Source organism: Theropithecus gelada, chromosome 1 (assembly GCF_003255815.1).
Source record: "Theropithecus gelada isolate Dixy chromosome 1, Tgel_1.0, whole genome shotgun sequence".
NCBI lineage: Eukaryota > Metazoa > Chordata > Mammalia > Primates > Cercopithecidae > Theropithecus > Theropithecus gelada.
Window position 1 is genome coordinate 198380126 of NC_037668.1, and position 15078 is coordinate 198395203.

General features: G+C 47.3%; 1 protein-coding gene across 2 annotated transcripts in view; it reads right to left on the reverse strand.

Moving 5' to 3' along the window:
- Window positions 1-2041: 2041 nt before the first annotated feature.
- The window catches only part of DUSP27 (dual specificity phosphatase 27, atypical), a 39765-nt gene continuing 26728 nt past the window's right edge, over window positions 2042-15078 (reverse strand). For both annotated transcript variants that reach the window (XM_025391551.1, XM_025391560.1), the window contains exons 4-6: window positions 14089-14320; window positions 12173-12390; window positions 2042-5422 (exon numbers count right to left, since the gene is read on the reverse strand). In XM_025391551.1, the coding sequence (XP_025247336.1) occupies window positions 2583-5422; window positions 12173-12390; window positions 14089-14320 (3290 nt within the window). In that variant the 3' untranslated portion in view covers window positions 2042-2582. The remainder of the gene's footprint in view (window positions 5423-12172; window positions 12391-14088; window positions 14321-15078) is intronic.

Consider the following 15078-nt stretch of genomic DNA (forward strand, 5'->3'; position numbering starts at 1 on the left):
TTGGGATTCTAACACTTCAAAGCCCAGATATTTCTTCAAGTTCATGATAAATCCAATACATTTTCTATTGATGTGGTTTCCCAAAATATACCCTAAACTCCAGCAATAAGTTAAATTCGGAATTCTGAATTCTTTGGCAGACACCTCCCTGAGTACAGGATCTCGAGGCAGCTATCTTTGGAGACACAGAAAGCAAAGGCATTTCTTGAAAGCTTCACTCTGAGACATCTGGTTTCCTCTGGTGAGCCAAACTGGTCTACATGCAGGCCACAGGGGTCATTATTGACCCTCTAGCCTAAGAGCTCAACTAAAAGCAAACTAGGCAGTCTCCATGGTCTGTTTCCCCCAGACTCACATCCAGGGCTGGAGAAAAACTGGGGTGACTCTTCAAGCCAATATGCTTGAAATGTTTGTTCAACATTTATTCAGTGGGGTATGAGTTGAGATTTACTAAGAATAGTTTTTTTTTAAAAAAAATCTTGTCTACTTTGACATGAGATCAATTTATATATTTTGTTACTTACAAAAAAAAAAAAAAAAAGACATGTGTAGGGATCTGAGCTAATTGGCTCCTTATGGGTGGGCACAAGGGACCCATCAAAGAATATTCCCATTCTTCTCTCCAGAAGGTAAAACTTCTAGAGTAGATGCCCAGTTAATTGTGCCTATATCAGCAACTTCTCTATAAGAGTGAAATGAGAGCTCTCCCAGAAAGTAAAATGGACCACAACAGCCTTCTTGCTGTGGGGTGTATTAGAATAATGCTTTTTAAAAAAGAGATGAGGGTTCTGCTACATTGCCCGGGCTGGACTCAAACTCCTAGGCTCAAGTGATCCTCCTATCTCAGTCTCCCAAGTAGCTGGGACCATAGGCATGCAGCACCATGCCAGGTTAATAACACCATTTTCTGTGGTGGGAATGACCCGTCCAGCACTGGAAACTAGGGGCTGAGACTGAATAAAGACAAACAAAAGAAGAAAAAGGGGCAAATGGGCAAAGACTGAGCAGTATTTTTTTTCTCAAGTCCTCAATCAGTGAAGGAGAGAGAAGTACCACTAGCAACTGAACAGTGGGCTAAAGTGATAGAGGGAAGGCAAACAAATTAATTCAGTTGCTTTAACAGCAGTTATGTGGCATTGTGAGTTTGTGTTCAAGTCAGCTTCTGTTTGCCTTGATATATTTATCTTTGTGCTCTTTGAAATATGTGATGCTGAACTAATCTACATAGGAAGGTTACGTAATCTCCATGACCCATGAAACTCCATTTTTAGAAAAAGTGATCACATAATTAACACTTACTATTTATCTCATTGGTGGATTACTCCTTACTCTTCTTCCCTCTCTTTAATCATTTCATCACCATTTGTGTCTCCTGAATTGGATTTTTTGATTGATCAAGACATCTCAGACCCCTGCATAGCACACAGTTGTTTTCAAATCCTTCAAGGTGCCGCAGCTTGAAAAGAACTGTAGAAACCAGTCCATCAATCACTGTTGTAAAGTGTTCAAAGTGTCTCCCTGATTTGGCAACTCAACCTGTGTTTTAGGGAAAGATATGCCTTGGGAACAAAAGGTAAAAGATTCTCACCAACTTAGCCCACTCAGAGCGCAGGGAAGAATCAAGTGTACTATCCACTGCATCACCCAGTGATCCTCCTAGGAATAAGAAGCGAAGGTGATTACTAGATTTTATAAAAACATGTTTTCATTTCCTTGTACTGGGTTTATTTTGTTCTCTCCCCATGCTCTGTTTTTGTTTTTCTGCCTTCCAGAGAGGCCCTCTCTCTACTTTACATCTTGTCATTCTCGCCACAATAAAACTAATTCTCTCTTTCTCTAGTTCCCTCTGTTACTCTCAAGGGTTTTCCTAGTGTAGTCTCCTACTGTATTGTACCATAGGCTAAATAATTGTTTGTTATTTTTTATAATGAGATGATGATGGCATTGTCTGGAGGCCCAGCTTTTGTGAAACAAGGTGAGACTGGCTCAGGATAACACATTTGTGTCTTTTAAAGTGGTTTTCTTCTAATATCCAAAGAGCTAAATATGACCAGAATAAAGAACTATTTGCCAATATACCATTTTTATTGGAGACTCAAAACATTAAAAAAAACAAAAATCAGAACTGAGCATTGCCAGGAGAGGTCAGACTTGCCATAGGATAGACTTTCTGGGTTTCATGTGAAACCTCTACAGACAGAAGTGTGTCCTATGTTCATGGCCTTTCTGGATGTAAACTGGAGTCTCTGACAAACTACAGTGCTTTTCCAAGCTCACCTCTCTAGTCTGTGATGAACACTATCAAATACACTAAGTGAAACACCAAAGCTTAGAGGGTGCTGGGCAACAGAAAATGGTGTCAGTTGGTCCAGCATTCGGACCTCATATTGATGGTTCTCCCCATCCTTGTCTCCTCCCTACTCCACCTTTGCTGCCCTTATGCTTGGTACCTCTCATTCTGGCTCTGCCCCTCTGGAAGATCGTCTCTGTATCCTCATCCCCTGATGGGTGGTGGCAATGTGTGCCCTGAGCCCTATGCTAAGGTGAGTGGTTTATTTCAGTGTTCTCAGCTTTTCCCCAGCTCAGTCCTCCCTCCTTCTCTGCAGCTTGGTCCTGGTTTCTTCTTGCCGACGTCTCCAAGCAGCAATGATGGCTTCATCGTCCATTTCTTCCTCTTCCTCTCTGTCAGTGCTTCTTCGATACTGGGACTGCCGTCCAGATGCAAACCTCCCTTCTTCTCTGTTTTCCGTCCTCTCTTTCTCTCCCTCTTCTTCAGACCTCATAAAGCTCTGGGTGAATTTCCTCTTGGCTCCAAATTCAGAGAAGTCTGACTTGGATGACTCTTCCACATCTTCCCAGTCTCTGGACCTGGCCCAATTTGGTTGCTGTGACTCTGGGGACTCTTCCCTTTCTGAGGGCTCTGGGGTCCGGCGGAAGAAGTAGGGCTCTGGGCTGCTCTCCTCTCGGGAACTTGAGGTCTCGCTGTACGTGGACCTGGAGAACTTGTGCATCTCTCTGCCCTCCCTGGTGGAGGAAGACGAGAACCGTGAAGTGCTTCTTATGGAGTTGCCATTTGCCTCGTGGTAGGAGGAGGTGTCCTGTTCCTCTGACTGGGATTTGGAAAACTTGTAACTGGAGGATTTAGACTCTGTCTCCCTGAGCAGGGATGATCTGGTGTACTTCCCCCTGGAACTTCCAGACCAGTCACTTTGGAAAGGAGGTTTTTCCTCTGTCCTGAGGCCACTGAGCCACTTATTAATACTGCTATCCATCTCTTTGCCAACTCTGCTGCCACTTGCGTAGTGATCACAGACAGCCAGGGAGGAGGATGTGTCTGTTTCAGGTTTCTGGGAACTACTGCGGGAAGAATACCGGAAGGTCCCTATGGCGCTGTCAGTGTCCTCATCCCCATCACCCACACCATCATCCTCATCTTCCTTGACCTTCTTCTTCTTGAAGAGGGAGCTGCGTTTGTTGTCTGAGGCCAGCTTTTCCATTTTGTACTCAGACATCTTCTCCCTAAGCTCCATCTGCATCTCCTTTTCCTTCCGGCCAAGTTCCTTTAGGTCCACATTGTCAGCAAAGAGGCTGTAGATGGGCTTGCTGGTCCCCCTCACTTTGCTCCTGGAACTTTCAGGGGGCGAGCTCAGTGTGGTGTTGCAGGACAGCACAGACTGCATGTCAGAGCTGAGTCTTGCCTGGCTCTGAGGCAACAGGCAGCCACCCAAGGAGGAGCTGCTCTGTCCACTGAGCATGGAGACTTGGTCATCCCCCAGGCAACTGGCCGCTGGTACTGCCTTCATGCTTGCAACAGACGGGCAGCGAGACAACAGCAGCATTTCATTTTGCTTCTGAGCAAGGGTCTCGCTGACTACATTGGCAATCCAGTTCTGGATACTGGCAATGGAAATGGTGTCTCCAGGCCCCACTGGCAGGTTAGGCAGGGGTGTGATGGGATTGGAGGTTGAACACCCCGCTATGTTGCTTGCAGCCTGAGACAGGTGGGAGCGGTGGCTCTGGGTGCTCAGTACTGACGCCGTGTCCCCATCAGCACTGACTGAGGGGGCTGCAGACCAGAAGGCAGACAGGGGAATGCTCCCGCTGGCCGTGGAGCTGTCCGCCTCCCAGCTTGCCATAGACTGGCTCTCCTCCAGCGTCTGCCGGCTTCTCTCCAGCAGCTCCAGCCTCCGTTGCCTCTTCTTAGCCAAGGCCGAGTCCTCCCCCTTGCTGAGCTCCACCACCTCCTCCCTGTTCTCACTGCCCACCTTCTTCTGGTGTTTCAGCTTCCAGGCCTGGTAGGCTGTCAGGCTGATGTCGGAGGGGTTCTTCTTCTCCCCCACTGCCTCCTCTGCACTGGGCTCACTGCTGCTGTCTCCTGCTTCCAAGTCTTTCTTGTGAAATCCAAACTGGATTCTCTTGATCTTCCATCTTTCCAGGGCAGTGAGCTTGTCCTTGTTCCTGCTGCAGAAGTTGTAGAAGGAGCTGGCCTCAGAGCCCAAGCTCTCCTCGTCATCCTCCCGCACCCTGCTCCCTGCCTCTGAGCTCCTGTCTGCCGCCTCCTCTCTCTTGCTCTTAGCATGGTACCTCCGGGAAGCCTCCTTCTCAATCTCCAGCAGCCTCTCGTTCCACGCGTCCCAGGTGCTATCCGAGGACATCGAGTCTGAGCGGCGCCTCCCGCTGTGGTCTGGCCGGTTCAGCTCCAGCTGCTGCTTCAGGACCCAGATGTCGTGGCTGCTCACGCTCTCCCAGGCGCTGCTCTCGCTCAGGGTGCGCCGCCGCCTCCCTACGGAGGAGCCAGCGTCGCTCTCCTCCTCCTCTTCCTCCTCCCTTCCCCACCTCCGGTGCCCTTCTGCTTGGTACCTCTCGTTTCGGCTCTGCCACTCCTGGATGATTCTCTCCACGTCCTCGTCCCCGTCCTCGTCCTCGAGCTGCTCCCCACCCTGGCCAGAGGAGGCTGAGCGCCGGCCACCTCCACCCTGGGGGACCTTGCCCGAGGGGAGGCCCTGCCCCTTCTTCCACTCCTCGTACAGTTTCTCCTCCTCCTCGTTGTCAATGAGGGTGAGGGGCTTGGAGGCCTGGCTGGCCTTCCCCAGGGAGGAGCCACTCAGGTGGCTGGTGCTGTCGTCCTCCTCCTCCACCGTCAGGGCGTGCACTCTGGCCCCGAGCGTGCTCCCCATGCCCTCGCCCTCCTCAGCCTCAGCTGATTCCCCCTCCCTGCCGTAGTCCTCTTCTCTCTCCTCCATCAGCTTCTCGTTGAGCTCCCGCAGCTGCTTCAGGAAGCCGTCGTTGGGGTAGATGGCCCGCTTCTTACGCACAGTCATCAACGCCTCCAGGATGGCCATATTGTGGAAGATCATCAGGTAGGCGACCACTAGAACTGCTGACCGGCTGATGCCCATTTCGCTGCTGACCAGGACTTTCCCTGAAAAGAAAACACAAGAGAAAATGATGTCATGACAGTGGCTTCCTTGTAGTGTTCTTGTTTGTTTTCTTTGGTAAGTGCGGTTTTTTTTTTTTTTTTTTTTTTTTTTTTTTTTGAGACGGAGTCTCGCTGTGCTCCCAGGCTGGAGTGCAGTGGCGTGATCTCGGCTCACTGCAAGCTCCGCCTCCCGGGTTCACGCCATTCTCCTGCCTCAGCCTCCCAAGTAGCTGAGACTACAGGCGCCCGCCACCACGCCCGGCTAGTTTTTTGTATTTTTAGTAGAGACGGGGTTTCACCATGTTAGCCAGGATAGTCTCGATCTCCTGACCTCGTGATCCACCCGCCTCGGCCTCCCAAAGTGCTGGGATTACAGGCTTGAGCCACCGCGCCCGGCCAATGCGGTTTTAATGTGCTGCACTTAAGGTGTTTACTTTGCCTCTGAAGTTCATCGCGGCTCAAGACACAGGAGGGCTCAGCATCACTGACCCCATATTACAGATGGGGTCACCACATCTGTATGACACCACAGTCCCCACTGGCCCTGTATTATAAACACTGGACTGCATTTCTACTTTCTTCTCACAAACTGAGCATCAGAGGGAGGAGAAATAAAAGAACAGGGGGAAGGGTGATAAAGCAGAAAAGGAATGAGAGGCTAAGATAAATGAATCACAGAGAAATAGAATCTCGTGTTGGGAAGCATCATAAGTCACATCCTAAACTTGAGAATTCCCTTTACAACATCCCTGATGCTGGATCACCTGTCATACCTGTCATCCAGCCACTGCTGAGTGCTTCCAGTGACGGGGAGTTCATTAGCTCACATGGGCACATAGACACAACTCACTGCATTTTTGGATCACTCTAGTGCTTCAAAATTTCTTTCATATGTTAGGGAAAAGTATAAATTTCTGTAACAAGCATCTAATATTCCTGCTCTGACATTATAAAGTCAACAATGAATACATTGTATGAAACAGGGCTTTTATACAAAAATCCTTAAGAAGATTGCTATCATATTCTTCCATATATATATCATATTCTTCCATATATCATATTCATATTCATATCATATCCATATACCATATTCATATTCATATCATATCCATATATCATATTCATATTCATATATATCATAGTCATATTCATATATATCATATTCTTCCATGTATATATGATATATATCATATTCTTCCATATATATATTTTATATATATATAAAATCTTTTCCTGGCTATTTTGAGTCCTTCAAACATTATTTGAACGTCTTCTCATGTTCTCTTACTATTCTAGCTACTTTCCTCCAGGTCAAAACTTGAATTTATCAGGGTTTTTTTTTGTTTTTTTTTTTTTAGGAGTTTGTATTCAGGATAGAGCAAGATATTTCAGGTTTGGACTGACTCACTCACACAGAGTAGAGTGGGCCCTTCCCCACCCTTGTTTGGGTCATTGGGGCTTTACTGATGCCATATAAGCTTGCAATATGGGTAGATATGCCACACAGTGAACTCAAGTTATCTTTTACATCCATCAACTGAAACTTGTAAAACAGTTTTTAAAAATTGCAATTAAGTCATGTTCCTTTTAATGTGCAGTCATTTTTAAATTTAAGGATAATTTCACAAATTCCTACTAACATCTTTTGGTGGGTTCAACAGATCAGTTATCTGCTTCTAGCCTCCCTTTTGGCTTTGCATCCTTCATGAACGTGACAAATATGCCTCCTATGCCTTCATCATAATAGCTGTTTAAAATGCAGACTGGGACCACTGGAGACCTTCTCCCTGCTCTCATCAATCTAACTTGCCAACAGTCATTGGGGATGTTTGCTAAATCAGTTAAAAATCCTCTCTAACAATATGAGATGGGAGGTGACTTATTATTATATCTTTGCAGCAGTTAAGGTCATGTCTTTGTCACACAGGAGGTCAGAGACAGAAAATTCAGGGGACTTGAGGCCCAGTAATGATGAAAGGTGTTACTGCCAAGAGCCAGCAGCCACTAGAGGGAGGTAAATCAGCAGAGTCAAAGCCACAGGCCAGGGCGTGGTGGCTCATGTGTGTAATCCCAGCACTTTGGGAGGACAAGTTGGAGGATCGCTTGAGGCCAGGAGTTTGAGACCGGCCTGGCAACATAGCAAAACCTCATCTCTGAAAAACAAAAACAAAAAACCATGGCAAGCGCCTGTAGTCTCAGCTACTGGGAGGCTGAGGTGGGAGGATCACATGAGCCCAGGAGGTTGAGACTGCAGTGAGTGGTGATTGTCCCACTGCATTCCAGCTCAGGCAACAGAATGAGACCCTGTCTCAAAAAGAAACAAACAAGGGTGTGGTGGCTCACATCTGTAATCCCAGCACTTTGGGAGGCCGAGGTGGGTGGATCACTTGAGGCCAGGAGTTCAAGACCAGCCTGGCCAACATGGCAAAACCCTGTCTCTATTAAAAGTACAAAAATTAGCTGGACGTGGTGGTGCATGCCTGTAATTCCAGCTATTCGGGAGGCTGAGGCAGGAGTATCACTTAAACCCAGGAGGCAAAGGCTGCAGTGAGCTGAGATCGCACCACTCCACTCCAGCCTGGGCAACAGAGTGAGACTCTGTCTCCAAAACAAAACAAAACGAATAAACAAACAAAAAAACAAGCAAAAGCCTTATAAGGAGTATCTACAGAAGCACTTGTCTTTTTTCTACTCTCACCCTCAGCTCAGGGCTTAGCTGTCCCTTACAAGGACCTCCCCTTCACCATCTGACCAGGCTACCATATACTGTGACTAGTCTCAAAGTCTCACTGGTTTTCTTTGGAGGTGGAATCACCAGACCAGCTTACTTCAGGACCCTTCAGGACACGACCAGCCAGTCTTCTTCACAGGGGCATCAAATACTACTTAGACTCAGTCTGGTGGAGACCAGGTTGGGGGGCCACGTCTTTCCTGCTGTGTTCCTAGCACACTGGGACTCCTCTGAGGAGCCTCAAGGGCAGCCAGAAGGACAAGAGAGAGGCTGGGTGGGTGAGACTCAGGGATCTTTACCCACTTCACCCAGAGCAGCAACAGGATTTTCTGTCTTCTCTGTTCGAGGTAGGCTGATGCTATATAGATTCTTCTCTGCACAACTCTAGGGGGACTCTTCACATCGAAATGAAAATATCAAAATATACTTGGGTTATGGTGAAAATTTTCCAACAGTAAAATGGTTTGAGGAAGGTAGTGTTTTTCTAATTTGCAGAGTTACCATTTTGATTACCAGCAGGGCTGATTGTGAAGAGTCCCTGTTTTTAAAATTTGAAAAGTACAAGCCGGGCATGGTGGCTCACACCTGTAATCCCAGCACCATGGAAGGCCGAGGTGGTGGATCACTTGAAGTCAGGAGTTTGAGACTGGCATGGCCAACATGGTTCCCTTGTCAATACTAAAAATACAAAAATTAGCTGAGCAGTAGTGACACGTGCCTGCAATTGCCGCTGATCAGGAGGCTGAGGCATGAGAACCCTTGAGTCTGGGAGGCGGAGGTAGTGAGCCAAGATCACATTACTGCACTCCATCCTGGGTGACAGAGTGAGACTCAAAAAAAGGACCTTCAAAAAAAATTTTTTTTTTTTTTTTTTTTGAAGAGTACAGCTACTGGGGAAGAGCATCAGACTTGAGCAAGACTGGATTTGAATTCTCTACACTCTCAGTATGCCTTTATATGGCAGGCAATTGTACTATACTCTCCCAATTCAAATTCCCTCTTTCCTCAGAACGTACCCCTCTCCACACCTGTATTTGCCCAGAATCCACCCCACTTGCCACTGTTGATGGAACTCAGGGTACACAAAAGGACCAGTATCTGACAAATTCTCCAGGAAATTTGGAAATGGGACTGAGGCAGGAAATTAGCTAGTTTGATGTCAGGCCTGTGGATGGCCATTTGCTATCTGAAGTAGAGAGAGAAAGAAGAGAGAAGCCAAGAGTCCTGAGATTGTCCAGTCCTTGTTCCAGGCCTGCCCCGCGTGCCAGGCTCCTGTCTTTGGCTTCTTTCCTGCATCTTCAGAATTAATGCCTTTGCTGCTTGTAAAGGAGTTTGAGATGGTTTCCACACACTAGCAACAAAGAGAATCTTGATTATTACACCGTGCACCATACAAAGTCACCACTTAATCTTCCATGGATCTCAACTTCCCAGTGTGTACAATGTAAATAACAACACCCCCTTATAGGCTCTTTGTGATTATCACGTAAAACGCCGGCGCCAGGTGTTTCTTTCGCTGTTCTGGAGAACTGACTCCCAAGCATCCTAGAGTAGAGGAAACCACAGGACCTAAGGCTCAGGGAGTAATTATAGGGATGCCACGACCTCTCTGCGGTGGAGTAGGAACGACCCACAAAAGCAACAAGCACAGCAACAATAAGGGCCTTTCGCTGCCTGGCCGGGAGAGTGAGGCTGAATAGGGAGGAGATGCCCGCAGGGCACACTGGCCCCTGCAAGGGATCTGGACACCCTGCTCTCAGACCTACGCTCTCGGGCCGGGTGTAGCTGACACGCTGGCTCCTGGCCAGCATGACCCAGCCCGCCTTGGGTATGCTGCAGGGAAGGCCGCGCCTGGGTTGCACCTGCGACGGGAAACTTCCTGCTGAGCCCGCGCGGCTCCTGGCACCGACTCCGCCTCCGCGTTTGGGCGCGTTCTTCTTCCCTCCATCCCCAACGCTGGCTATAGCTTCTGCGATGCGTTCCACATTCTGGGATCGGTCTTATCCGCCCTGGGATGCTGCTGGGGACCGCCGGCTCGTGGCCGTGTCCACATGCTGGAGCTCCGCTTCGAGGTCGGCCGGTGCGCGCCAGGGCCACCGAGCGAGGTGGGACACACTCTCCAGGCCGCAGACGACCGACAGACCCTTTCAATCCCACATTGGTCAAACGTCCTACGTTTTAAAAGGATGGAGTTTTTTCGGCCGGGCGCGGTGGCTTATTGTAATCCCAGCACTTTTGGAGGCCGAGGCGGGCGGATCACCTGAGGTTGGGAGTTCGAGACCACTCTGGCCAACATGTCGAAATCCCGTCTCTACTACAAATACAAAAATTAGCTGGGCGTGGTAACGGGCGTCTGTAATCCCAGCTACTCGGGATGCTAAGGCAGAAGACTCGCTTGAACCCAGAAGACGGAGGTTGCAGTGATCCGTAGATGGCACCATTGCACTCCAGACCGGGTGACAAGAGTGAGACTCCGCCTCAAAAAAAAAAAAAAAAAAAAAAAAAAAAGGAGTTGTTAAGCATTGAAAAGAGGAGAAAACTGAAAACTGTTTATATGTGTGTGTATGTATATATGTGTGTATATATGTATATGTGTATACATACACATACATACCTCTCTCTCTATATATAAAATTTACACACACACATACACATATATCAAATATGTGTATTTGGCCAGGCATGGTGGCTCACGCCTGTAATCTCAGCACTTTGGGAGGCTGAGGTGGGAGGATCACTTGAGCCCAGGAGGTCAGGGCTATAGTGAGCACTCCAGCAGCCTGGGCAACAGAGCTGCATCCTGTCTCTAAAAATAAAAAGTAAAAATAATAAAAAAAGAAAATATGTGTGCTTGTAATTTCCATTAGAAGTTACCTAACCTGGCCATTGGTGGTGACAGGAAATGCCCTTTCCAGGAAATTATTAACAATATTATTATAGCAATGGCTATAATTTTTAAAGCATTTATTGTGCCAAGTGTTGTCCCAAGGGAGTTACTTTATATGCATTTTTAAAACGTTATTCCTCACAGCAACTTTAGGATCTGATATTTTTGTCTTTGTTCTCTGTATAAGGAAACTGCAGTTCCCAGGGCTAAAGGAAATGGCCCAAGGTCACATTGTATATACAGTGTAGCAAATCCTGGACTCAAACCCAGGTTTCTGGACACCAAATTCTGAACTCTTCCCAGTCAGGCTGTCGGCCCCACTGCATGGGCTCTACCCCTCCTCCCTGAGGTCTGTGACCTCTGTAGACTAGTCTCATGTCGCCTTTCACTTGGATATAGCAATAGCAGCCCCTCTCTATGAAAGCATATAAAGCACTACTCTCTACTTTTCCAACTCGGTCTGTTCTTCAAGGTGCAGGGAGTGAGTTTTCTAAAACATAAATCAGATCAAGGTGCTGCTCCAATTTCTTACCCTGGCTTTTAGCTTCCTGTTTGATGGCGGGGGAGGCCCTGCCACTCCAATCTTCATCCACCATGCTCATCCACACTGGCCTTTGATTCCTGAACACACCAAGCTTTCCACCTTTGGATCTTTGCACTACTAGTTCTCTTCCGCAGGAATGCTCTTCTTCCAGTTTTCCCATGGCTAGCTCTTTGTCACTTGGCTTAAATGTCCCATTGTCAGAAGGCCTCCTCCACCATGCTCTCCAAGGAGCTAGTCAGTCGCTCTAGCACATTGTTCTAGCTAGTCTCTGCCTGATGCTTATCACCATCTGACATTTTTCTCTCTTTTTTTCATTTTCTGTCCCCTTTTACAGTGTAAGAGTCAAAGGCTGGAAGCATTGCCTGTATCTTTCACCACAGTGCCTAGAATGGTACTTGGTACATGCTAGGCACTCAGTAATTATTTACTGGATGAATGATTATCTGTCTTTTCTCCTTTTCTTAGAGAAAACGGTGTTCTTAAGACAGATACCCTCCAGACACACCAACTAATCAGGTTTTCTTAATATTCCCCACGTTGCTCTTCCCCCTGTGGAATTCCGGCAGCCTGGAGTAGGCAGACCCCTCTTACCTCTGTAAGTGAGCAGCGCCTCATCGAGGAACTCAGCCGCCTTCCGGAAATGCTGGGAAATGTCCACCTCAGGAAAATCATCCACCTCCACACCCAGGTACTGGATCTCCAGGCCAGTGTAGAATTCGGGGCCAGTGTAAACGCCAGTGCCATGCGCAGCATTCAGAATGTGGGTGATTCCCAGCCTCTTCAGCCTCCCCTTGTTCACAGCCACACTCCTGGGGGAAGAGGCAGGGACCTGTTTGCCAGAGTTGGAACTAGAAAGGTGTGTCACCACTGCCATGGCGAGCCTGCCTCAGCCGGTCTGGGGCCGCAGCTGGGCAAGTACCTCCTTTTCTGCCCTGGTTGTCTGGGGATCACTGCAAATACCATTAAAGAAAGAGTTGATGGCTTGGCCTCAGCAAAAGGGAGAAAAGACAGGGAGTTAGGCAAGGAAGGACGAGATGAAGAGGCCAACAAAGTGACGTGAAAGGAAACATTTGAATGATCCAGAGACTTGTAGTTTAAAACCTCATGCCTTGGGAATGGACATTCATCAAGGCACAAAAGTGGCAGGCACAAATAATAAAATTAAGTGTATTCTGCATTGATATGGCATGCTTATAACTGTCAAAATCCTTTCACATGCATTAGTTCATGTTATCCTAACAATAAATTTAAGAAGTAGACAGGGACACTAGTTTTATTCCCATTTGAAGATTATAAAACTCAGTCTGAGAGCTCTTATAACTTCCCAAGAGTGTGAAAGGAGTAAAAGACAACAAGAACTAGTGTTTTAGATTTCTAGTTCAGAGCGCTTTTTGCTGTAGCTGTATAAGTGTAGCTTCGTTTGAAGAGGCCCTGAGGACAGGTTGTCCGAGAAGGACCAAAAGCTTTTAGCTAAGGATACCTAGCGATGGCTGGGTTCTCAGTGACCATGAGATGAATGCTCCTGGATCTGAAGATCTATCTAAAGATCACATAGGACTTGGTGACCAGCGCTGAGGATCAAGTTCTAGGCAACGGATGACTCCTTGGTGAAGATGAGACCCACTGTCCAATGCTGTTTTCCCTATTCCCTCCCCTGAGGCCAAATTTCCTCCTTTGCTTCTGGATATCCAGATAATTACACTGGGAAAACATCTCATTAAGTATTTGATGAATCAGCAAAATATTTGTTTCACTAATTAACCTGGTGGTAGCAATTATGCACTGGCATCCTAAAGAAATAGGATGTGAGTGAGTTGTTTTTGTTCTGGAAGCCTCTGATAAACTTTTAGAAAATAATAGTTTTTGGATTATAAAAACAATGTCTACTTTAGGAAACCTGTACAAGTCAAAGGAAATCTAAAGAGAAAATAAAAACCACTTGTAAAAACACCTCCCAGAGAGAAACATTGTTATCATTTTCTCACATTTCCTTCTAACTGTTGTCTATACAAAAACATGCACGCACATACACACACATCTATTGCTCAATTAGCAGCACACTTACTTACATGTCTTCTCTTGTAATCTAATTCTTTCTTACTGTATTGTGAACGTTTTCCTACGTTGGTAATTACATATGCATGTCAATATTATTATCAATGGCTCCTAGTGTCCGGTTCTGTGGTAGCTACAGATGTCATGAGATGGTGAAGTTGACAAGACTCTGTGGCAGGAAAGGAGGCCCAGAGAAGGCCTTCTTGAGGGACAAGAGAGTCCTGGCAAGAGGGCAAAGGATAAGCAGTCATGGCGGCATCTTGCCTGGAGACCTCTGAATGCAGGTGACTGAAGGGGCCTTTCTCTGGACTGGGGCAGGGTAAGTGGCTAGGCAGCCTCATTGTGCTGGATGGACCTATGGGTGCCTTTGGTGAAAGTTGGGGGAGTTTCGTCTGTCTCAGGCACTAACCAGAGGGGTAGGACAAAGGGTCATGAAGAGCAGTCAGACTTACTTCTCAGCTATGAAGACATTGGGCCAGACCTCATCCACCTCATTCCAGGGAGCCTCTTGGCGATCCTGAACCAGAGCCCGCTGTAGGTCCAGGACGCAGGGCGTATTATAGAGGCTGGTGTCGTCCATCTTCTCCCTGACGCGGTTGTACAGGTCCTCCACCAGCAGCTGTTCAGCAGACTCCAGCATGCCTGGACACTCTGCGTCTGCTCTGACCCCCCGTGGCTTGAGTTCTAGAGGAGACAGGCAGCATTCTCATCAGAGAGTTAGGAATATCATGGCCTTCCTTGTTCCTGGGGGGAACATGCTCTTGGCCAGTTCGCTGCCAAGATTTTGGCTGTGAACTGAACGCCAGCAGGATCTCCCAGGAAGGATTTTAATTGGGCCCAGGGTACCTGCTGCACTGGCCCAGACACTTGTAATCAGGGTCAGCAAGAGGACTGTATAGATGTGGGTAAAGGGGATCCAATTTCTTTTACTCCCTCCCATGCTTCTCAGAAGCTGGTCAATAATTTTTTAGACCAAGTTCCTTAAGTACTAGGTGTACTTTGATTCGTACTTAATAATTCCCACAGTGCCCAGTACAAAGTGGATGCTCAGAAGTATTTACCGGCCAGGCGCAGTGGCTCACGTCTGTAACCCCAGCACTTTGGGAGGCTGAGGTGGGCGGATGGCCTGAGGTCAGGAGTTCAAGACCAACCTGGCCAACATGGTGAAACACTGTCTCTACAAAAAATACAAAATTAGCCAAACGTGGTGGTGAGCGCCTGTAATCCCAGCTACTTGGGAGGCTGAGGCAGGAGAATCACTTGAACCTGGGAAGTGAAGGTTGCAGTGAGCTGAGAGTGCGCCATTGCATTCCAGCCTGGTCAAAAAGAACGAACGACTCTGTCTCAAAAAAAAAAAAAAAAAAAGAAAAGAAAAAAGGTAGGAGTATTTACCAAATGAGTGAATGGCGTTCATTCATAGTATAATTCACTCTGTTAGTTTG